General features: G+C 39.6%; 5 protein-coding genes across 5 annotated transcripts in view; 2 read left to right on the plus strand and 3 right to left on the minus strand.

Annotated features, from left to right (window-relative positions):
• Nucleotides 1-756, minus strand: part of LOC132793488 (uncharacterized) — a 95,614-nt gene extending 94,858 nt beyond the window's left edge. The window contains exon 1 of the mRNA XM_060803435.1: nucleotides 380-756. The gene's annotated coding sequence lies outside the window, so the exon portion shown is untranslated. The remainder of the gene's footprint in view (nucleotides 1-379) is intronic.
• An 8,425-nt stretch (nucleotides 757-9,181) lies between these two features.
• LOC132792643 (diptericin-A-like) lies at nucleotides 9,182-9,771 on the minus strand. Its single transcript, XM_060802078.1, has 2 exons — nucleotides 9,565-9,771; nucleotides 9,182-9,497 (listed from the first exon to the last, which is right to left on the minus strand). Exons 1-2 carry the CDS (start codon nucleotides 9,682-9,684, stop codon nucleotides 9,240-9,242), a joined length of 378 nt encoding a protein of 125 aa, XP_060658061.1. The 5' UTR covers nucleotides 9,685-9,771; the 3' UTR covers nucleotides 9,182-9,239.
• Nucleotides 9,772-11,201: 1,430 nt separating this feature from the next.
• LOC132789739 (diptericin A-like) lies at nucleotides 11,202-11,684 on the minus strand. Its single transcript, XM_060797968.1, has one exon. The coding sequence runs from the start codon at nucleotides 11,616-11,618 to the stop codon at nucleotides 11,289-11,291; it is 330 nt and encodes a 109-aa protein (XP_060653951.1). The 5' UTR covers nucleotides 11,619-11,684; the 3' UTR covers nucleotides 11,202-11,288.
• A 4,701-nt stretch (nucleotides 11,685-16,385) lies between these two features.
• LOC132790784 (juvenile hormone epoxide hydrolase 1) lies at nucleotides 16,386-18,123 on the plus strand. Its single transcript, XM_060799476.1, has 3 exons — nucleotides 16,386-16,894; nucleotides 16,961-17,165; nucleotides 17,239-18,123. The coding sequence occupies exons 1-3, from the start codon at nucleotides 16,494-16,496 to the stop codon at nucleotides 18,028-18,030; spliced, it is 1,398 nt and encodes a 465-aa protein (XP_060655459.1). The 5' UTR covers nucleotides 16,386-16,493; the 3' UTR covers nucleotides 18,031-18,123.
• A 2,494-nt stretch (nucleotides 18,124-20,617) lies between these two features.
• LOC132790047 (juvenile hormone epoxide hydrolase 1) lies at nucleotides 20,618-22,540 on the plus strand. Its single transcript, XM_060798469.1, has 4 exons — nucleotides 20,618-20,956; nucleotides 21,070-21,269; nucleotides 21,405-21,603; nucleotides 21,665-22,540. The coding sequence occupies exons 1-4, from the start codon at nucleotides 20,750-20,752 to the stop codon at nucleotides 22,445-22,447; spliced, it is 1,389 nt and encodes a 462-aa protein (XP_060654452.1). The 5' UTR covers nucleotides 20,618-20,749; the 3' UTR covers nucleotides 22,448-22,540.
• Nucleotides 22,541-22,900: the final 360 nt, after the last annotated feature.

Consider the following 22,900-nt stretch of genomic DNA (forward strand, 5'->3'; position numbering starts at 1 on the left):
AACAACAACTGCAACAGCAGCAGCAGCAGCAGCAGACAATGCCTGCCACAAGTTGCAACAACAGCAACGGCAGCAACATCGACTGCGGTCATCGCACTGCCCACCCAAAAAGGCGGCACTAAATTGCCCAAATGCCGTTAGAACAATAATTGCGCACACACCAACACACACACACATTCACACAAAGTGAGCAGCATATGGACAGGAGGGGAAAGGGGGAGGGGACCTCCATTGATTGGTAAGCACAGATAGAAGCGCTGCCAATTTATTGAGTTGTAAAATTTCAAGTGGGCCGCCCGAGAATTGTCCATGAGCAGCGCCAAACGAAGGGGAGTTCAACATATTAAAAATAAATAAATTAAAAAATGCTCGCACTTACCCGATCCTCCGTCAGTTCCTCTCTCCTCTCCTCACTCTCCGCAAGCGTCTAACGCTCATTACTTCTGGCCAACGCCAAGTCCAAGTCCCGGGCAGAGTCCAGACCCGCGTCGGTCCAGACTAATTGCCCACATAAATAAGATGAATTCACACGAAAATTTTTAGCTCGGCTGCTGCTTGGGACAGTGACGAATGCCGCTTCCTTATTGCAAGGTCAGTTAGTCCTCCATCTTCTCGCCCCGCTTCCCAGCTCCCTCTCTTCTATGTGCTGCTCATTGTCGTGTGCATTGATTGATGCAGTGCCAGCTGCCGTTAGTGTGGCAGCCGAGTGGCCAGACTGTGGCGAGCACTTCACACCAAATTGGCTTCTAATCTGCAAATGGTCAACCCAAAAATGGCTAAAGCAACTCAGTCGCCAGCCTTAACAATTTTTGTCAATAATCGTAAATTAATGAAATGCAACAATGTGGCCACACGCCATGTTAAAGCAAAAGCCGCCAACAAATGCGGCAACCACAGGACAAATATGAAGCCAAGTCGCCGATTAAATACCTTAAAAATGCATAATAAAAAAAGATAGATATAGATATAGATATAGATATAGATATAGATATAGATATAGATATAGATATAGATATAGATATAGATATAGATATAGATATAGATATAGATATAGATATAGATATAGATATAGATATAGATATAGATATAGATATAGATATAGATATAGATATAGATATAGATATAGATATAGATATAGATATAGATATAGATATAGATATAGATATAGATATAGATATAGATATAGATATAGATATAGATATAGATATAGATATAGATATAGATATAGATATAGATATAGATATAGATATAGATATAGATATAGATATAGATATAGATATAGATATAGATATAGATATAGATATAGATATAGATATAGATATAGATATAGATATAGATATAGATATAGATATAGATATAGATATATAGATATAGATATAGATATAGATATAGATATAGATATAGATATAGATATAGATATAGATATAGATATAGATATAGATATAGATATAGATATAGATATAGATATAGATATAGATATAGATATAGATATAGATATAGATATAGATATAGATATAGATATAGATATAGATATAGATATAGATATAGATATAGATATAGATATAGATATAGATATAGATATAGATATAGATATAGATATAGATATAGATATAGATATAGATATAGATATAGATATAGATATAGATATAGATATAGATATAGATATAGATATAGATATAGATATAGATATAGATATAGATATAGATATAGATATAGATATAGATATAGATATAGATATAGATATAGATATAGATATAGATATAGATATAGATATAGATATAGATATATGTAAATGCAGGAATATTTAAGCACTCTCATAAGCTGTTAGACACAATATCGGGAAGGGAATTTGGACAGCAATATCAACAACTTTTACAGCCATATTTATGGGTCCTTAACATTGGCATTGTTATTGTTATCGTGGTTTGTTGTCGCCGTTGTTGTTTGCAGTTTGCTGTTGTTATTGCATTTTCATTTGTTCTTTTGCCGGTTCGGGTCACCATTTTTGGTAATTTGTTAAATGAACAATCGGATAACTAAAAATACTTGTGGCGAGACTGCAACCGCTTTAAGTGCTATTAAATAATTAAAATATTTTTAGCAAATGCACAAAGGAATTTTAACGACTCAATAAATGACACTTGAAACCAAAAGAGCTAAAGAGAAAGAAAGATACATAATAATAGTAAATTCGAAATGGCAAGAAGGTTAAACAACAATACGACTAAGAAACTGGAAATTGTGCAGGGAAATGATTTGAATGCTGTTGCTTTTGCTGTTGCTGCTGTGGTTGCTGCTGCTGACAACGGTAGTTGTTGGCAGTTGGGACTCATCGTTTGGATGTGATTAACTTAAGTACGCAAGACATAAATATTTAAACGCTTGCAGCTCAAGCGAAAGCGTGCAAAGGGGCAAGCAGAGTTGGAGTAGAGGAGGAAAGGAGCGAGGAGAAGACTTCGCACAGTGGCAGCAAAATGTCAGCAACGCGTCAGTCAACAAACCCTGTCTACAATGGACAACGACACTTGGTTTGCTTGGTAATGGCCAACTAACATTGGCGTTTGCAGGAATCGAAGCCGCAGCCTGTGTTGTGGCAACATTAAGCATCAAATTGCTCAACGGTTAAACAGAAGACAAAAAAATCAAGCACAACTGAAGGCGTTCCATGCTGGGCACTTTTTCTATAATGCTTTAAAAAAAAGAAAGAAATCTTGACCACCGGCAGCAAAAGCAACAAACAGCAACAAGGCCCATTGGCTGGTTGGCCGATTGTGGCACCTTGTTGATCAATAATTGCCACACGACAGCTAAATGGGCTTTAATGCCATGTTAGCGACGCGTCGCGCACCAAGGAAATGCAAATCAAATTCTAATGATGTTGTAATACAGACACCAACCAACTAACACAATCACAGTCCTCCCGTGCCACAAACGATGCCACAGCTATGTCGATAGCTCTCTCTCTCTCTCTCTGTTGGGACAATGCCCAAGCACGCAAATATTGCCCAAGAAAAAAATTATATTATTAGAATTGAACATGCAATCTGACAAGTGTTTTGGCCAAACATTTCCTGGTTTTGCTGCAGCAACCTGAGCTGGCCACTGACCAGGCTAATTGCCACGGCTTTGGCTCTCTCTTTCTCTCTCTTTCTATCACTTCTCTATAGTTCTATTGCAATGACCATCATTGCGATTTATGATTGCGTTTCCTGTAACTCGCTGCTCAACTTCGACTTTAACTTCAGCTTCAAGTTAAGTTTGCTGACGCCAACCAAAAAGCTGATCCGCAACACCCGTTGCAATATTACAACACAATGTTGCAAGGTTGCTGTTGACCAAACAATTCAACGGAAATGCAATTGTCGTCGTCTGCACACCCAGAAATCGTACAAGTTTGAATATAACTCTTATCGTACGTGTCGATATACTCATTGATATTCCACGTATTCTCTCTCTGTCTCCATCTACTTTGACTACTTTGAGTACTTCATTCAATAGTGTGTCTTTCTTTGTCGCTGTCATTGGCCACATTGACGTACCTTCTAATATGGTATTAATAACTTTTGACAAACACATTCTTGCCCGGTTATTGAACGAAGTTATTATTGTTGTTTGCCACAACTAGTGTTGCTGTTGTTGTTGTTGTTAGTCGTGTGGCTGCATTTTAAATAATTTACACATGTAAGAATGCCAACCGTTAGCAGATTTTACATAATGGGCTATAAATATTCACGAGTAGTCAACCTTAAGTTGTTAAACAATAGTTCTCAGCTTAGTCATCAATGCAACTTAAAGTTCGGAAGTGTAAATAAACAAGCTTCTGCCTGTCACATACATTTTCTGTAGGCAAAAAGTTATAAAACTCTGATACTTAAAATGAACCGAAAATATTCCAAAGGTTAAGTTTGCTTTATCAATATTATCTTTTGCCTGTTGTATTCATTTCCCGTATGCACAAAGTAATAAGACCCTTCTCGTATGTTCTGAGTACTAGAATGTTGCAAAAAGTTAAAGTAACTTAAATTCAAGCAAGGGATGAGAGAATTTCGGTGCTCAAAACTTTAATTATTTTAATAATACATTCACATACAGTTAGACAATATTCGGCATTTATTTAAAAATAATCCACTTTATTCAAGCTGCACATTTATACAACTTAAAACACTTCCTTTAAAGCTTCCCAATAACTGTCAGAATAAATCCTGTAAAGTTGAGTTGCAACAATTAAGCTGAGCTAACTAAAAGGCAGTTAGAACTTTGCAAGCAGATCATAAACAATCAACTTCAGCTACGACTATTCCCAACTTTAACTTTAAATGCTGTTAAGCAAAGTCTCAACCTTTTCACGACGATGCTGATGATGATGACAAATGCGCTACAGTGATGCAACTGATGCTAAAATAAACCAATGAATGGCAGTTGTTGCACCTGCCTGCTGTAAAGGTCAGCGGGCGCGTGCTGATGAAGTCGAAAGTTGACGTGACCCGTTGGACAATAACAACATCGACAAGTGAAGTCTGTGGTTGCTGCTGGCTGTAGCTAAAGCAGGTGATTAATCAAGTTATGCATATGACAAATCCACATCAGCCATGGGAAGTGGTTTTGGCCATTGGATAGGTACTTGGTCTGTGCGCATTGAGTATTGGGTCTGGGTCTTGCTCCGATGCTAACCTCTCTCTGCTGTGCTGTGAGAGTGGGGCGCAATGTCAAATGCTGACCATGGCCAGCAATTGACGACGACTTCGAGTGGCCACTTTGACACACTCAAGCTGACTACGTGCCGCTTGTAGCTTGTATAGCTTGTGTAGCTTGTGTAGCTTGCAACTTGCAGCGCTTGTTGCAGATGCCAGCGCAGAGATAGCCACACACTGCCACAGCCTGCCATACAATTTCAATACAATATTTGAAATAATTGGCTACAAATCGTCATTACAATGTAGCTGCTGCTGCAGTTGCTGTTGCTGTAGTTTGACCGTTGCCAAAGTGGGCGAGAGGGGGATTTTAGTTTGCAACTGCATCGACATGCAGCAAAGTCCTCGGCCACAAATTGCAGTTGGAAAACTGCCACAATCGTAGACACATTTTGTTGCTGCCGTAGCTGCTGCTGTTTGGCAGCGGCTGCCTGACCTACGACACCATCATGTGCAGCAGTCCCAATACCAATCCCAAACCCAATCCCAGTCGCAATCCCAGACCGAGTCCCAGTTCAGTTGCATCCCACTGCCCACTGCCCAGTGCCCACTCTTCTTGGCCGCTTGTCAAGTTTTGTGGCGAGTGAAACTTGAAATTACTATTGATACTGATAGCAACTGCAACTGCAACTTTAGTTTGTTGATGATGCCTCTGCCTTGCTGCTCGCTGCTAGCTGCTCGCTGCGTCTTGGATGGCATGCCTTGGACTGGCATTTTGCTTTTAATCTGTGCGCCGTAATGCGTTACGGTAAATATTTTTGCTGTTAAGATCAAAGCTGGCCATCAAAAGGTTCGTTTCGTTGTTGTGCCACAGCTGTCCATTGTCTGCCATTATTTGGCTAATTGAGCTGCGTTCGGGTCAGCATTTTTGGTCAAAGCTTGCTGCCAATTAGCAGCTAACCCATACACAAAGCCCTATACTCTTGTATCTCTGCTTCCCTCTTTCCCTTTGCCCCATCATCGACTACCAGGTGCAGAAGAGAACTCAATCATCGACAGTGGCCGAAATGCAATTGTTGCACTTAATGCGCAAAACGTGAGCCCAATTTGCATGGCGACAACGGCAACAGCAACAGCAACAACTGCAACAGCCGGAGCAACAAACTAACTATCAACTAACAGCAGCAGCAACAACAACAACAACAAAAACAACAATAAAGACAACCTTCATTTGCAATCCAATTCTCAATGCATTTCACACATTTTACTGCATGACTCAGTTTTATTGAAGATTTATTACATTGGCAACTCGCACAATTCATTAGCCATCAGCTTAAGTCATGGCAACAGATCTAGAGATGAGCACGTGACTGTTTGCCAAATAATTAGAGATGCGCAACAAATAGTACAATACATAGAAACTACGATGAGCTCTCGTTAGTTGTTGAAGTGTTGAAGATGATTTTAGCATTTTGATTTAATACATACAATTTGAGGGAACACTGAGAAAAATTTGAAATAAATAAATATGCAATATTTTGCTATAGACTGTGCTAAATCATATATTAAATATACATAATAAAAATGTATATATTAAAAAGATTTTCATTTGAAAAATTGAAAATGTCTTTCTTTCTAACTTTATATTATATATTATAGCATTTTTTTTAATTATTTTTATATAATTATGAATAGATTATGAATATATAGACCGAAGAATATTATGGATATATAATTTATGAATTATAATAAACTTAAAAATAAAAAAAAGTTCTATACAACTTTCTCCCAGTGTAGGAAAATACACAGTAATGTAAGATACATTGTTAGAGCTTGCCTTATGTTGCGTTGCGTGTCACGCGTTCATTTCGATACCCAGACACTATCGCCTGTTGGAACAACTACTATTTCGCATTGCTTTGGCTGCATCGCTTGTACTGTGCTGTGGATAGGTCACGTGTTGAGTGTTTTCTGTGTTTTCGTGTGGCACTAAAGCAAAATATCAGCAATTGAACTATAGACATTTTGCCCGAATGCAGTGAACAGTGAGCAGCCAAAATGCCGCGCTCTTCGCAATCGTTGGCCAGAAGAGGATTGGCAGCACCAAAGTTTAGGGGGAGTGGGAAAGTTGCTTTCGTGTTTTTTTTTTTTCTTTAGTTAGTTTTTAGTTTTCGGCGCATCTTGCAAGAGTTGCACTAAATGTCAAATGCAAATACAAAAGCCAACTCGGGTTGCCCCCTTGAAGTTTGCCACCTGCTATGGCTAAAAGTAACTTTCTGGCTTCCTCTCCCACTTCACTGGTAGCGTCTTCTTCAGTTTAACCCCTTGGAATTGTTGTGGTACTCGTACCTGTTGTATAGTTGGCTTGACAGTCATAATTAATACGCTTAAGTTGGCTTACTTAATTTCAATTTGCACGTCGCTGACAAATTTCTCCACCCCGTCAGCTTCATTAAAAAGCCATTAGAGCCCAGCTTGGCCATTAGAAACTTCTACCTCCTCCTCGTCATTCTCTCTCTCTCTCTCTCTCTCTATCACTCTGGCTGAGACTGCATCACTTTTGACCCAGCAAATTGCGTCCACACGTTCATTGGCCATGTTGAGGAGGCATCTGCCAAGAGCGCCCAACGTTCGCCTCGGTTGTTGTTGTTGCTGTTTGTGTCAACTTTTAAAGTTTGTTGGCCAAACAATTTGATTTGCTTTGCCCCCATGCCATCCCATCCCGTCTGCCACTTCACTCGTTTTCCTTTCGACAAACTTGCGTGGGAAATGCCGTCGATCGGTCACGATCAACAAATCCACAATCAACAATCAGTGAGCTGCGATCTGTGATCAAAGAGCGAAGACACAGCGAAAAACCAGCTGAAAGTACATGCAAATGCAAAGTTGATGTTTATCGTTTTGTTTGTTTTGCTGCTTTTCCTAGCATTTTTCTTTTCTGGCCTTTCAAGTGATTTGCCACTTGACAAATGAGCTGACTGCCACATGTGCAATTTAAGAGACAACTCTGCTCCAGCAACAACAATTTGTGGGGCCAATTTTCGCTCTGCTCAGCTTTGGCAAAAAAAAAAAAAAACGAAAAAACAATGGATACGAGTGTAGCGTAGTCGACATAGAGCTTCTCCTCTGACCTGGCCTGACAATTTGTGCATTGATTTGGAAAATGCCTGTGCACAACAAATGACCAAGAAATAGAGCGCACATGTACAACACATCAACATACATACATACATACATAGATTTGTATATATAAAAATGACATGGAAACTCTCCATACACAGTGCTCAAAAAAAAGAAAAAATTGTGGCGAAAAAGCACAAAGGCAAATTGCACTGAAATTGGTGCTATCAACAAAGGCAACTTGCAGAACAAAACGAGACGTAAGAATACAGAGCAAATCCCGAAAGATATTTGACAATTATTACCCAACTAGCAGATACCCTGCACTTTGTTAAAATCAACAATTAATATGTATATTGTATTATGCGAGCTTAACTAACTTAGAATAACTTCTCCATATACTAAACAGTCAACATCTAATTTTCAGAATTAATATTTAAGAAATAAATGTAGTAAACAATAATTGGTAATGAATCTTTTAAAATACATTTCAGTTTACTTTCTAATAAAAATAATTGGCGCATCTCTGCCTCCCACTATCCATATCGTATTCAAATCTCTAGCAAACCTCTTTGTAACTGATTTAATGCTAGCGAGGTATTAAAAAATAGAATTTGTTACCCTATAACCTGACCTTCATTGCTGTTTGCTACTAAACATTTAAAATTTGTTTGTGCAGTTAGATTTTTGTTGTTGATGTTGTTGTTGTAGTTCCCCTTTGCTGTCGTTGTTGTTCTTATTGGATTTCAACACAAAACGTGCCGAGTTTTTTGGTGCAAGATTTTTGTGCTAAGCTGTTGGCACGTTCAACAAATTTAATACAGTTCAACGAGACGAGGCATGAATATTCAGAGATGACTTAAAGCACCTTCCCCCCTCTCCACCACACACAAACAGACACACACACACACACTCTCCCACAATCAACGATGAGCAATCGCTTTTGTCAACCTATGCTGACTGATAATAGAACAAAGGGGCAGACAGAGAGAGAGAATAGAGATGGCTATGGAAAGAGAGTAAGAGACAGACTGATAGGGCAGCAGCCTAGGGATAAGCTTGGCTGTAGAACGCTTTTCATTTAGTACAATTCGTGGAATTGAAGGTGAAACATTTGAGCGCGATTATGTTTGGTTTATTCAAACTGTTGTTTCTTGTATTGTGGCTAATTGGTTTGAGCCAAGGGCGTGCCACAGTCACTAGCGATGGGCATGAGGTAAGCCTAAAGAAAACTGACATTTTGGAAGTGTATAGATTATCTTAAACTAACAACTATTTCAATTGACAGACTCCCGAACCAGATCCAACCATTTTTGACAACAAATGGCCCTTTGACTTTGAACTGGATCTCAACGAAGCCAAAACCGAGTAGAACAAACATTGTGCTGTAATCTATAGCTCACCACTGACCCAATTGAAATGCTCTCGTGTTGATTAAAGTGTTTATAATTTAATGATGTTTAAGCTTTACTTATGTGTTGTTCCGCCCTAGAAGCGGAATGTGTACTGTGCACCCGCCCCCCAATTGGGTCGACTGTTGCCATAGGGTCCGCCCAAATGCTGTGAATACTGTCCGGTAGCGTCGAGAGAGTGCCGGCCATTGTTACTCTGCCACACTGGGGCACGTCCATTGATGCTCAAGTCGAAGCCCTGTCGAGGACTGCCACCTCCCTGCACATTCAACTGGCGCCGCACACGTTGCAAGTTGTCCTGCGGCATTGCCTCCCAATCGGGTTCCAAAGTCAACTGCGGAGTTGAGTTGACAGGCATAAGGATTTACACTGCTAAACAAACTTTTAGGCACTTCACTTACCAAATCTGCATCCGTATCCAGGTGCGAGGGCACTTCATCAATTGCAGTCAATGGACTGGGATAGGCCAAGCCACAGGCGACCAAGCAGCCAAGGAACATTAGACTGAAACAAACTTTCATTGTGTGGCTGGTGGTTGAGTTTGCTGATTTGTTGGCACACTTGATAGATGTCACTGATGGCTGACGTCTGATGTCTGATGTCTGGCTTGGGCTGCCCTTAATATTTATAGAGGTCTGTGGCTAGTCTGTCTGCAAGTTAATTTCATAAAATATTCCCCTCAGGGGATTCCATCCCAAGTACATTCTCGAGTCATGTGCCTGCTGATAAGGCAGCAGATCTGCCTATGAATACTATGATCATAGGGTGAGGAGAGTGCACTTGTGAGTCCCCCTCAATTACGCATCTATAGATGCAAACAGAACTTTATTATGTTCTAATGTGGTTAAATACTATATGTACAAGAAGATACTTTTTACTGAGAAATGTAACTCACATATACTCGATATTTATCTTAATTACAACTTTGGCAAGCAAATCTTTGTAGTATTCTTAAATATAAACGTTCTTTATACGTTACATTACGGCAGACGCTGCGTATACGTTACATTGCTTAGAGAACTCTTTGTATACTTATTAAATAAAATGAAAAGTAAAGTATATTATTACCTCTTATTCATAACACATCGGTAATGCAATATTGTCATATGTTTGTGCCTTTATTGAGATTAAATCTTGCTATTTGTCTATAACAAATACAATGCTTATTCTTAATACTGAAGCAAATAAGCTGCATATTTATTGTTGTCCAATTTTTTAAGAAAATAAATCGAACAATCGGTCTATCTGTAATCTATTCAACTTTGTTCTTGCTTGACATTTCTTTACAAGAGTATTTAATCTTCGGCGTGTCAACGACCATGCGAACTTGTTCCTAGTATTGACTTTATAAAGAAGTTTTTAATAAACTCTTCTTTAATTAATCTATTTTTAAATTTATAAGCTGTCAAGGTCAGCGAACAACACACGTTAAGCTCATCATTTTTGGCAATAAAATTATGCAAATTATGAACAAGAAAAGCCATAAGTATACAGACTCTATTACCGTTCTGAAAATGATTCATCTTAAGCAATTTGAAATGGCAACGCCTACAAATCAGGCTCGGAATGTGAAGTCTTTGCTTTCATTCGTTCTACACATACATAATAAGTACATAATTTGTTAAACAAGCTTTTATTTATAAACATTTTCGGGGGGCTAGTCAGCCACATGATAGATTTTCATTGATACTTCTCTTGACAGTTTACGCAATAAATCCAATTAATAGCAAAACACACCGTCAGACAAATTTGTTGCGGCAGGTTTCATTAGGCAGAGTGAGTTGTTTGTGCTTAATTTGTTATTACCAACAAATATTAACCAAAAGCGAAACAATCGTAAAAGCCATGTACAATTAGGCAAAATGCAAGCTCATCTCAACGGATTTTGTTAGCAGTTAATTTGTGTCCCAAAAGTTCCGGGGTAAATGAACTTAACGTTTGCTCAAGGATAATTCAAGTCAGATTTTAACAGTGACTTTACCTTACATCATACTTTCAATGTAATTACTTAATTACTCAGTTAAAAATTCCTTTGAAATTCATATATATAACTCATTTTTATTTAAAATAAATATTTTTAGTTAGCCAACAAATTGTTGTAGCTGCATGATTACAGAGTTTCAAGTTAAAATCTGAATCGGTAACCAGCACCAGCACCCCAAGAAGGTGGAGAATTGCCATAGGGACCACCCAAATGTTGTCCATAGTGTCCGGCAACATCGATCTCATGGCGTTTATTATCGCTAGTCCAAACGGGCACTTGTCCCGACACATGCACGTCCTTGCCAAACTTATCATGACCGACGCCGCCATCCAGTTGGAAGCGATTTTGCTGCTGATCATTGCGTTGCTGTGGCGGATCCCAGCGCAATTTCTGCTCCGGATTGGGATTGTTGGGATAGGCCACAATGCAGCTGGCAAAGCAGCAGACCAAAGCAATGATTGTGAACTTCATGTTCGTAGTGTTTGTAAGGTGCAACTAGAGCTTGAGATGAACTGATTGACTGATGATTTCAGCCAGCTTTAACATCGCTTTTATAGTCGACATCCGCCACCCAAACTGGAGCAGAGTAAATCACCGAGTGAAATGAGTGCAATGACTCTCCTATCTTATAGGCTCGGTGCATCCCCTGGGTGATTCCTTTTGTTTGTCTTGACGTTGCTCAGTGTGCTGCGTTTCATTTAAAAAAATATTATTTCTTCACTTGACAAATTGCAATTCAGCAAATTTTCCATTTTCCATTTGTCATTCTACTCTTTCATCTGGGAAATGGAAATTTATTGTGAAATTCTATTGACCATAAGAAAAAGCAATTGTGTGCGGAGCTCAACTTGCAACAGATTCCGATTTTTTCTAGACAAAAAATATCCCAATGCTCACACATAAAACTGTATAAATATTTGTCATGCGACAAGCGTTTCGGTAACTTATTGTTAAGTCGAATACCCTATAAGTCATAAGTGAGGCAAGAAGGTTGAAAAGTTGATAATCTATATATATTTTGGAAGTCATTAATATAGAATAGATTATTTTAGTTACTTGATATGATCTTCTTATTATTATACTTTTAAAATTACTTCCAAACCCATTTTATAAATTTGTGTATAGAAGAAAAGAAAGTAAACTTTTCTAAATAATGTAACAGCTTCTATAATAAAAACACATTTACATGAATTTCGACTACACAGTATCGTTAAGTCGGCATAACCAACTGGACCAGCTAGTTGTTTAATTTGCCATTCATTGATTTACGAGCAGTTGTGGCTTCTGTGAAAATACTTTCATCATTTCAGTGTTGAATTCAATTTTTACGCTCTTTTGCCTCGGACGCTTATCAGCAGCAGTTGATAATGGTTGCGGCATGAACACAATTTTAAGTAAAATAAATATTGTGAGTTTTGTTATTAATGCGAGTAAACACGAAACATGAAACAGTCGAACAACAGAGATCACTCGAGCGACAGCGACAACTGACAGCATACGGCAGACAGAGAGTGAAAAATGCGGTTGCAATTCATGAGTATTTATATTATGGTCATGTTATTGGCCCTGCTGTGCTGGGTAAGTGCGGAAGAGCGAGCCGAAAGATGACTGGCTGCTGACGTAGCTACACCACACACACAGATGTTGTCATAACTTGTGTTTAACTGTTGTACAGGTGCATCAAGGTGCAGCACAGGTTGATGACGCACTCCTTGGCGATGATGGCACAAATACTCCCACTAAAAGCAGATTTCCTGTGTGGGACGATGCGCGTGGCGAATGGACCGACCAGGATAATTAATCGTCCAATCTGTGTTCGGGTATTGTAATAAATACACACATACGTACGGGCATTGTGCGTCGTTAATGTACTCTGAATTGTAGATTAATATCGACTTATTTATTGCTACAGGCCATTGAGAGCTAATCACATTGTGGCATATTCTCTCTATATGGCATTATTGCTCATAATGCTAAGTTTCATCTCGCTCTCTCTTTTGCTTCAACTGCGTATAGTTTGTATAGAAACTGTTGCCTACTTCCAGGCTTATTTGAAATTAGCCTAATAGCACGCAACGAAATATTTCATATATTTATTGTGTACGCGAGCCGACAGCTTTAATGGCCCCAAGTGCTAAAAATACATTGACTTATTAATAAACACATGAATTAATAAATCGACACTGAGATTGCATACTTATTTGTGTTTCTTTAAGACATCGTCCAACTAAAAATCAATGCAATTTCTTTACAAGTAAAAGTCTAGTATGTATTCATTTAGCACAGCCAGCATTATGGAATAGTTGCTGGCTCATGACATGTCAAAAATCAATTGCACACGGTTCAATGTACCTCGTCGTGGAGTGCGTGTCAGTTCATGATAATTGCGGCCATTACACGAGGCGGTAACGGGAACTATGTGTACTCAAAACACCCAACTTACTAGAGAGCCAGAAACAATAAAAACAAAACCCTGGCGAAATGATTGCAGAAAGAGCTCACCGACAGCAGGATACTCTCCAAAAGTAATTATTTGACTAGCAAAATCTGCTTATCTGCATATTAGATTGTATGCTTCAAAAAGTGTATTGATATCACAAATTTGATTGCTTTGGTAATCTTGAAAGATAATGTAATCAATATTATTCAATCAAGTTTTTGATTTTGATTTCCAAATACTCGCACTTTCCTACTCAATTACAGTGTAGCGACAGCACTTGATAAAATGAATAGCTATGGCAAAATTGGTCGTCCCCCGAGGCGAACTTTCCACAAAATGGCAATCCTTATGGTTTGCGGCAAATAAGGCGCCCATCAATGCGGCAATTAATGGTTTCAGTTGCGGCCACAGATCGTGGCATGGAAATCGTTGGGGTCCCTTTTGGGTTAGTGCCAGTTTTTGACACGCTTCCAAGTGCTTTTGCTAAGCGCTATCAATTCGATTTGGGCGCGGCACGCAAGAGGCGGCGTCGCCAGACGAAGCTAGGGGATGGCCATGGTAAGGGAGCAGCGCGAACTTTGCCGCATTTGTGGTGCAGTGCATCAGTTTGTGGCAATTTCAACCAAAATCGAATCGTGTCCTAAACTCCGGCGGCCTAATTGCGTTAATTTTACTTGGATTACAATCCACATTGTCGAATTGTTTTGCCACCCGCCACGCCCATTTTACCACCGCTGTTGTAGCCGGCTAGCGAGGGGAGCTTGCATGTTCGGCGGCACTTTTGATGCCGCTGTGTGGGGTGCGCTGAGCGTTCTCCTGGCACCGCTTGTGCATGTCGACAACATAATTGTTTGCCTTACAATTTATACAAATTATCCCAAGCAGCGTCGTCGCCTTTGAGTCTTTGCAGCGACAAGTGCAACAACCCCCAAGACACCCCAAGACAAAGCTCAACAAAGCTCCCACCCACCCTTTCTTTCACTCTCTTTACCCCTAACGGTTCATTGACATAGTGTATGTCAAGTGGAAACTTGATTTATAATCTTGCTCTGCAACAAACACAAATTAAAAGCAAAGAAATACGTCTTCAGTTAAACACCTCGTTGCTCCCCTGAGTTGCATTATCTCCAGCCTCGTCCTGATGCTTCATACACACCTCCAGAAGATCGCCCTCATCTAAAAATACCGACGCAGCCGACTCCCCATCATCGATCCTTATGCCGTCGAAATAGAGTAAGGCGAACTCCTTGGGCAAATGCATTTGCGAGCAATATGCATCCTTCAGCTTACCCAGCAACATCGTGCGCCCAATGCGAAATGAAACCACGCCCAGATTTGCCGATTGAACCTTTACGGTTATATGCGGCGAAATTTGCACATCGACTAGCTCTGACATTCTACTTGATTTAATTTTTACAATTTCGATAAGACAAAAGGTTTGTCAGTTTGTCAGACTGGAAATGTTCGCAAATATTTCTGGCTATAAACTCCACGTGGCCTACTTTTGTTTGTCAACTCAAATAGAATATGTGGCTACCGAGAGCCACATCATCATAATCGTTTGAATCGGACGCGTCCGCAGCAAAGTGGGAACTAAGTAATAAATAAGTTCCATTGAGCACTCCGATAAGATATCGTCCACTTTAGGCGCAAGCAGTATTCTCGGCATAGGTTATACATATCTCAAATAAAGTCTTAACTGCTAGACAAGCCACCGACAATCTCAGCCATATTATTGTACAGTGGTTAAAAGAAAACATCAAGTATACGCATCGCTATACAGTAAAATATAATATATAAAATATATATAAAGTGAACTCTGTATTATTTGTACTAAATTGAGACTCGACAATTATTGTAATTGAAGGCAACAAATTCCCGTTCCATTTAAAAAAAAAAGTGTTTTCGTAATGAGCTTTATCAGCACAGAACTTGAAACTATGTAAGTTTAGCTGTCATTATTCTGTTTCGTAATAACTGAAGCCATTAAAGATCTAATTTATTTAGACCAGTAACAACATTCTGCTGATTAAATGTTGCCTTCATGATACAATTCTCTAGAGTAAAAATTAAGTGCAACTGCTTAGGCTAACACGAACTATACCTTTCTTACTTATTTCTACCGCTCGCCAAATAGAGGTTTGCCTGTTCATACATAGTATATAAAACTGAATGAATTAAGTTCTGCCAACGAGAACTATCAGATAGCGGGAGTAAATCATTAACAAGAATTGACTCGTCACGCTGTACGATTTATATTGATGATTGAAATATAGTGAAACTATCTTACTCAAAAAAAAAAAAAATATATATATATATATTCATATATTTAAAATTCGGAATTTACATAAAATTTAAAAGAATTGCAGGTTGAAATAAAGAATTCAATTGATTGCTGATTGAAAATATACAGTGAAATTATCTTTGTTAAAAATAAAATGTTAAAAAAAAATTTCCACAATTTACATAAAATTTAAAAGTTTTAATTATATACATTATATATAATAAATAAAGTATTAAGATTGTATAACGTAAAACTTAAAAACTTTGCGTAGGTCAATATAAAGGTTGTCAAATTTGTTTAATAAGTTAAGGATAAACAGCAGTCCAAAAAGTTAAAAAATAATGCGGAATTAGGCAAACCTGTCTCGCATACGGAATTCTATTAGCGCCTCACTGTACCTGCTATATCATTTATTTATACACGCCTATACACATATGTATATAGTTTATTAATACACACACACATATACACACTTGAATTGAATATCATCAACGTGAAAAGCTAGCGATAGAGTGCCGTCAGTTGTTATTCGACTGGCTCGTAGAACGGTTGAGCACACTCGATGCACCCAAGAAATTAATTGAAATTTTGTTCAGATAAATAATCAAAATTTGTGGGCAATATGAAGTGCCTGACAGTATTCGCTGTGATTGTGGCCATATTCGGAGCCATCGTCGGTTACGGTTATCTGGTCTTCACTGATCTGACACGTCCGCTGCCCAAGCCGGACTACAAAGACGACACCTATTGGGGTCGTGGAGATGGCAAGAACTATGCGCCTGATGAGAAAATCTACGATTTTGTGCTCGATGTGCCACAGGCAGAGATTGACGATCTGCGTCAGCAATTGAATCGCACTCTCAAGCTGGCCGAACCGCTGGATGGCATTGCTTTTGAGTATGGTTTCAATGCCTACGCGCTGCAACAGTTTGTGGATTACTGGCGCGACAAGTACCTGACCAAGTGGGATGAGCGTCAAGCGTATTTCAATGAATTGAAGCAGTACAAAACCGAAATTCAAGGGTTAGTTTCAAAGTGATTTAACGTGGAGAGCGTTTGTCTCTAATTCGTGATCTCTTTTTGCTGCAGCTTGAACATTCACTTTATCCACGAACGCGTCGAGGAGGAGGTGGCCGAAAAGAAGCAAGTGGTGCCACTGCTGCTGCTCCATGGCTGGCCAGGCTCAGTGCGTGAATTCTACGATTTCATTCCAATGTTGCGCAAGGAGACTAACATCAGTGACTACGCCTTTGAGGTGGTTGCACCCTCCCTTGTCGGCTTCGGCTGGTCAGATGTAAGTGACGGGTATTAAAGTGCATATTTCATTGATATCGATTTATTGATTGCCAACTGTTGTCTTTCCCTAGGCGGCGACACGTCCCGGCTTCAATGCAGCTGAAATGGCCACCGTGATGCGTAATCTGATGTTGCGATTAGGCCACAAGAAATTCTTGGTTCAAGGCGGAGACTGGGGCAGCATTATTGGCAGCAATCTGGCCACACTGTATCCCGACAATGTGCTGGGCTACCATTCCAATATGTGCATCCTGAGCACACCGCTGTCCATCCTCAAGAGCATATACATCAACTATTATCCGGAGAAAGTGCTCATCACTCGCATGTTCTATGATCATCACGTTGGCATTTGGGACAAGTACAAGCAACTGATCGAGGAGAGCGGTTATTACCACATACAAGCCACCAAACCGGACACCATTGGTGCTGCCCTCGACTCCAGCCCGGTTGCGTTAGCCGGCTACATACTCGAAAAGTTCCAGACCTGCACTGGTCCCGCTCTAAATCAGGACTTTGGTGCCATGGTCACGGTTTACGGATTGGAGGCAGTGCTTGACAATCTGATGGTATATTACCTGAACAGTGCGGCCACCACAGCTGGACGCTTCTATGCGGAGAATTCGGCCAAGGCCTATCGTGATCTGCAGTTAGATCGCGTACAGACCCCTGTGCCAATGGGCTGCGCCCGTTTCCGCAATGATCTGCCTCCGGCTTCGGACTGGCAATTGCGTGACAAGTTTCCCAATCTGAAGCACAGTATGTATTTCCAGCACGGCGGACACTTTGCCGCCATGGAAATGCCATCGATGTTGTACAATGATTTCACGACATTCGTGCAAAAGATCGGACTGAATGATGAATAATTTGTAATTCATTTGAGAGTGATAAATGCCAACTTTGTTATGGCTCCCGAAGGAGCTTCAATTAGTTCTTTAATAAAGTAAATCCAAAAACGATCTATGCCCGCCTGTATTAATCATTCGATGAGCTAGCAAAATTTAAAAAGCACCATATATATATGTAATGTATGGGTACATAACATTGAGTGATTACCGGCATAACTAATCAGCGTCTACACTTTGGAGTTTGGCTTGAATCGCGCGGCTTTCGCGCTTATCAAAATTTAGCAAACAAGCATTTTACAACACTGCACGATGCCGCCATGCACTTTGAATTCGGCGTTTTATATTTATTTATTTATCAGTTAGTCATGGTGATAACACCGCTTTTAGCTTTTGCTTGATATGACAAAGCTTTAATTTGTTTAGTTGATAACACATTTCCACTATATGTATTGCAACGTCTCAATTTCGTATATATCAATTACTCTGCTGCTGCGTCATGCTCGCAATGCTCAAATCTACAAATAGAACCAGCGATGACAATTTCAACTAACTGCACAGGTCATTCAAATAAAGAATTTTTCAAAATATTTAAACTTTTTTTTATTTTTTCTTGTTAACTTTTTAAAATAATTAAAAATTTAATCTTGCTTACAATGTCAGTCTGTGATGATTTATTTCCCAATGCTGTATCCAAAACGAACACAAAAAGCTCTCACGCACGAAATTGCCTCGTGCCTGCAAACACACTCACGCACCATTCCTAACAGCAGCGAGTACACAAAGTACATATGTATGTATGTACATATTATACATGGTTACGTGTGTACGAGTATGTGTGTTCAAACAAAATATCGCATTTGTTGTTGCTTGCTTTCACACAATCTGGCTCTCTCGCGGTAGCTCTCTGTCTAACGTAGAAATAATCGGTCTCAGTCAGTGTTGCCAGGTCTTGAACAAAAAATAATGCCAGATTTACGAAAAAAACTAGCTGAAAATAGCAAATTTGTTTGTAAAAATGGCTGAAAAAATGGCTAACATTTTGTTACCCCAAAAAATAACCAAATAACCCCAAAATAACCAAAAAATTGAATTTTAATTTAAATGTCCAATAATGATTTTATTAAATCTACATCTTCACTGTCTTCATTGTTATATTTTTCATTTTCGGCCATCATTTTTAAAAATTTCGTTGGCACTTCATAATCGTGGCAGCATTTTCCATTTCTGCGCAGGCCGTATCTATAAAGAGGAATATTAATAATGCTGCTTTAAAAACTTAAGTAAATGGAAATACCTTATTTTTAAAATTGAATTTAGTGTTTTTATATGTAACCTGTTTCTGAGGTTACTTTTTACTATGTTCATTTGACTGAACACACGCTCTACCTCAGCATTTGACCAAGGCAAACAGAGTAGTCTTATAGCAAACAGCGCTAAGGACTTGAAAGGGTTGTTGTCACCTGAGTCCCTAAAGCTCAGCACTTCTGCCCAAAATTTGACAGTGTCCTCCTTGTTCTCCCAGTCAAATAAATGGATCTTTCCGTATTGCGTTAGGATATCGCTTATATTTTCCACATTGAGCTGCTTTAAGAAATCTTCAATTTTTCTTTTGAGCTCTCAAAATCCTATCAACAGAAAAACATTTATTTTTTCCAGCGTTTCGAAGTTCTCCGGCAATCTAAAATTAAAACAAAATCGTTAATATCTCGGACGTCAATATCATAAATACCTAACTTACCTGGCTCTTAGCTGTTGGACCAACTCCACAACGAAATTCGCACACTTCGTTCGAATTTCAACTTCGATCTGCTCCTGAAGTTGTAAGGACTTAATTTTTTTCAAAGTCATACCCCAAGCTTAGATTAGTTTCAACCATACATTTGAAATCAAATTTCAAAATGTCGATATCACAGCTTGGTGGTATAATTAAAGCCTTCAACGATTTGATTGTTGCTATTAAATCTTTCAAAAGTTTTGTAGCATTTGAATTTCTGCTTTGAAAATTTTTGTTTAAGCGCTGCATTTCCACTAATATCGGCTTCAAAAACAATAAGTAAAGGCAATTTACTTCGAATATTTTCGCTTTAATACTGCATTTGCAGTAGCTACAGTAAGCTTTTGACAAATCCGTCTCATCCTTCCGGATCCAGGCCTTGAACTCACTAGCCTGCATCCAAGCATCGCGAAACTTTTGCGTATAAAGCACTTTAGGCATTTTTGCATCACTTTTTTTGCGTCACTTAATGTACACCACAAACTAGAGATGAAACACACAAAGCAGTGATGGTCAAAAGTAGAAATCACTGTTCGATAAGTATTTTCACTCAAGTCACTTAGAGTATTTTCGCTGTAACTGGTAATTTTCACAGACCAAAATCACGGGTTCGAGAAAATTGCCAAAAATAGCTGATGTTTATTTTAAAGTAGCTAGATTTATAGCTAGTAGCAATTTCTTAATTTTTCTAGCATTCGGCCTTTCAAAATGGCTAGAACTAGCCATAAAATTGCTAAACTGGCAACACTGGTCTCAGTCACAATGAGTTGTATGCATGCACTCTCTCACTCACGCTTGGTATAAAGAGCGCTGCGGCAACTGCGATCAGTTTACTTTGAAAACTTAGATCGAGTGGTCGTGTATATTGTAGTTTCGGTTGAAGTCCGTTGCAGTGATCGCCAGAATCACTATTACTCAGCAGCTTCAAATTGCACAAGAAAAGAAAATCCAAAATATTGCAAAATGCCATCTGCAGGCGTAACCGCAGTGCGTATTCTCATCGGTGTTTTGACCGCTGTTGTTGCCGTGAGCATCAAGAACTATCGCGATTTGTCGGCACCCGGCAAACGTCCTGATCTCGATAACAATGAGTATTGGGGACCTAAGCTCAAGGAGCCGTACAAGGAGAATAAAGCAGTGTTGCCCTATGACATAAGTGTTGCACCAGGGGTAAGTAGCACATACATATGTACATTGGTAGGCAAACTCGTTTTGCACAATTGCTGTGCATATTCACTGGTTATTTATCTCTCCTCTCTTTCCCGCTACTCCCTACCCGTTAGCTTATTGCCGATTTGAAGACGCAGCTGGATCGTCCGCTAAACTTGCAGGAACCGCTGGAGGGCATTGGCTTCGAGTATGGTTTCAATTCCCAGGAGCTGCAAAAGGTGGTGAAATACTGGCGCAAATCCTATCTGAACAAATGGAATGAGCGTGAAGCGTACCTCAAGCAGTTCGACCACTTCCAGACTGAAGTTCAAGGGTAAGTGGCGTTCAACATAAAAGCTATGCCATAAAATTCATAATTGCAATTTTAGAAGGTTAAATGTTTAATGCGCTACGCTTAGCCTGTCTTTAAAGTGCGCTCAATTAACACTATATATTATTTATTTTGCAGCTTAAAGATCCACTTTATCCATGCGAAACCAAGCAAGGCCGAGGGAAAGAAGGTTCTTCCTCTTCTGCTGCTCCACGGCTGGCCGGGATCAGTGCGCGAATTTTACGACATTATACCACTTCTGACCACCGGCAATGATAACAGCGATTATGTCTTCGAGGTGATTGCACCCAGCTTGCCCGGCTATGGCTGGTCTCAGGTATGTTCCCATCTGTCGGCATCATGATCCAGATAAACTGAAGATTATTTTTCATTCATAGGGCGCTTCGAGAACCGGTTTGGGAGCTGCTCAGGCCTCCGTGGTGCTGCGCAACCTGATGTTGCGTCTGGGCTTCAACAAGTTTTTGATTCAAGGCGGTGACTGGGGCAGCATTATTGGCAGCAACCTGGCTTCCCTCTTCCCGGAGAACGTGCTCGGCTATCACTCCAATATGTGCGGCAACAATAGTCCTCTCGGCAACATTCGATTGCTGCTGTCATCGATCGTGCCCAGCTTCTACATTGACAGTCAGCATGCTCACTTCTACAAGGGCGTGGGCCATGTCTTCAGAAGCATTATGGAGGAAATGGGCTATGCTCATATTCAAGCCACAAAGCCGGATACCATTGGCAGTGCTTTGGCCCAAAATCCTGTTGGCCTGGCTGCTTACATCCTCGAAAAGTTCTCGACCTGGACCAATGAGGAATACAAAACGCTGAAGGATGGCGGTCTGACCAAGCGCTTCACCTACGATCAATTGCTGGACAACATCATGGTCTACTACGTTACCAACTCGATCACCACTTCAGTGCGTCTCTATGCCGAAACAATGAATCCTACTCAAATGGGTTTGAACATCGATAGCGTGCACATTCATGCGCCTGTCGGATGTGCCCACTTCCTGCATGAATTGATGCATGTGCCGGACTCTGTACTGGCCAACAAGTTCCAGAATCGTATACAGACCACACACTATAACGAGGGCGGACATTTCCCAGCTTTTGAGGTACCCCAGCAGCTCTACGATGACTTTGTTACCTTTGTGAAGAAAGCCTTTGCCTAATTCTACTTAAGTTTGCCTTGAATTGTATTTCTATATTTTGTTAGAAGTGGCGTAGGAATTAAATAAAGATATTGTAAGCAACGTATACAAGAGCGACTATTGGATCAATTCATTGCTCACGTAATCTGATAAATTTCCTATTATTTATACATATATGTATCTACTGATTCAAAGTTATCAGTTGGTGGTGATTGAAATAAGCTGTGATCCACTGTATGTGTTGACACAGCTGAACTGTAAGACGATCTGACCGCCGCCTAACACAAACAGCTGGTCAATGTACTCAGAATATCAATCAATATTCAGAATATCAATCAGACATTGATTATGTAGTCAATACATACAATGTAATTCAATGGCTGACCATGGGGAATGAATGAATGCTATTTTAAGCTCTCAGTGCAAATACTATATACTATTTTATTAAGATCACTTTGAATGATGCTTTCAATA

This window comes from Drosophila nasuta, chromosome 3, assembly GCF_023558535.2.
Source record: "Drosophila nasuta strain 15112-1781.00 chromosome 3, ASM2355853v1, whole genome shotgun sequence".
NCBI lineage: Eukaryota > Metazoa > Arthropoda > Insecta > Diptera > Drosophilidae > Drosophila > Drosophila nasuta.

Coding starts and splice junctions, on each gene's coding strand:
- LOC132792643 (XM_060802078.1), bottom strand. CDS start 9,684: ATGAAAGTTTGTTTCAGTCTAATGTTCCTTGGCTGCTTGGTCGCCTGT. Junction 9,498..9,564: donor TGGATACGGATGCAGATTTG/GTAAGTGAAGTG, acceptor TCAACTCCGCAG/TTGACTTTGGAACCCGATTG.
- LOC132790047 (XM_060798469.1), top strand. CDS start 20,750: ATGCCATCTGCAGGCGTAACCGCAGTGCGTATTCTCATCGGTGTTTTG. Junction 20,957..21,069: donor ACATAAGTGTTGCACCAGGG/GTAAGTAGCACA, acceptor CCTACCCGTTAG/CTTATTGCCGATTTGAAGAC. Junction 21,270..21,404: donor TTCCAGACTGAAGTTCAAGG/GTAAGTGGCGTT, acceptor TTTATTTTGCAG/CTTAAAGATCCACTTTATCC.
- LOC132790784 (XM_060799476.1), top strand. CDS start 16,494: ATGAAGTGCCTGACAGTATTCGCTGTGATTGTGGCCATATTCGGAGCC. Junction 16,895..16,960: donor TACAAAACCGAAATTCAAGG/GTTAGTTTCAAA, acceptor TTTTTGCTGCAG/CTTGAACATTCACTTTATCC. Junction 17,166..17,238: donor TCGGCTTCGGCTGGTCAGAT/GTAAGTGACGGG, acceptor GTCTTTCCCTAG/GCGGCGACACGTCCCGGCTT.
- LOC132789739 (XM_060797968.1), bottom strand. CDS start 11,618: ATGAAGTTCACAATCATTGCTTTGGTCTGCTGCTTTGCCAGCTGCATT.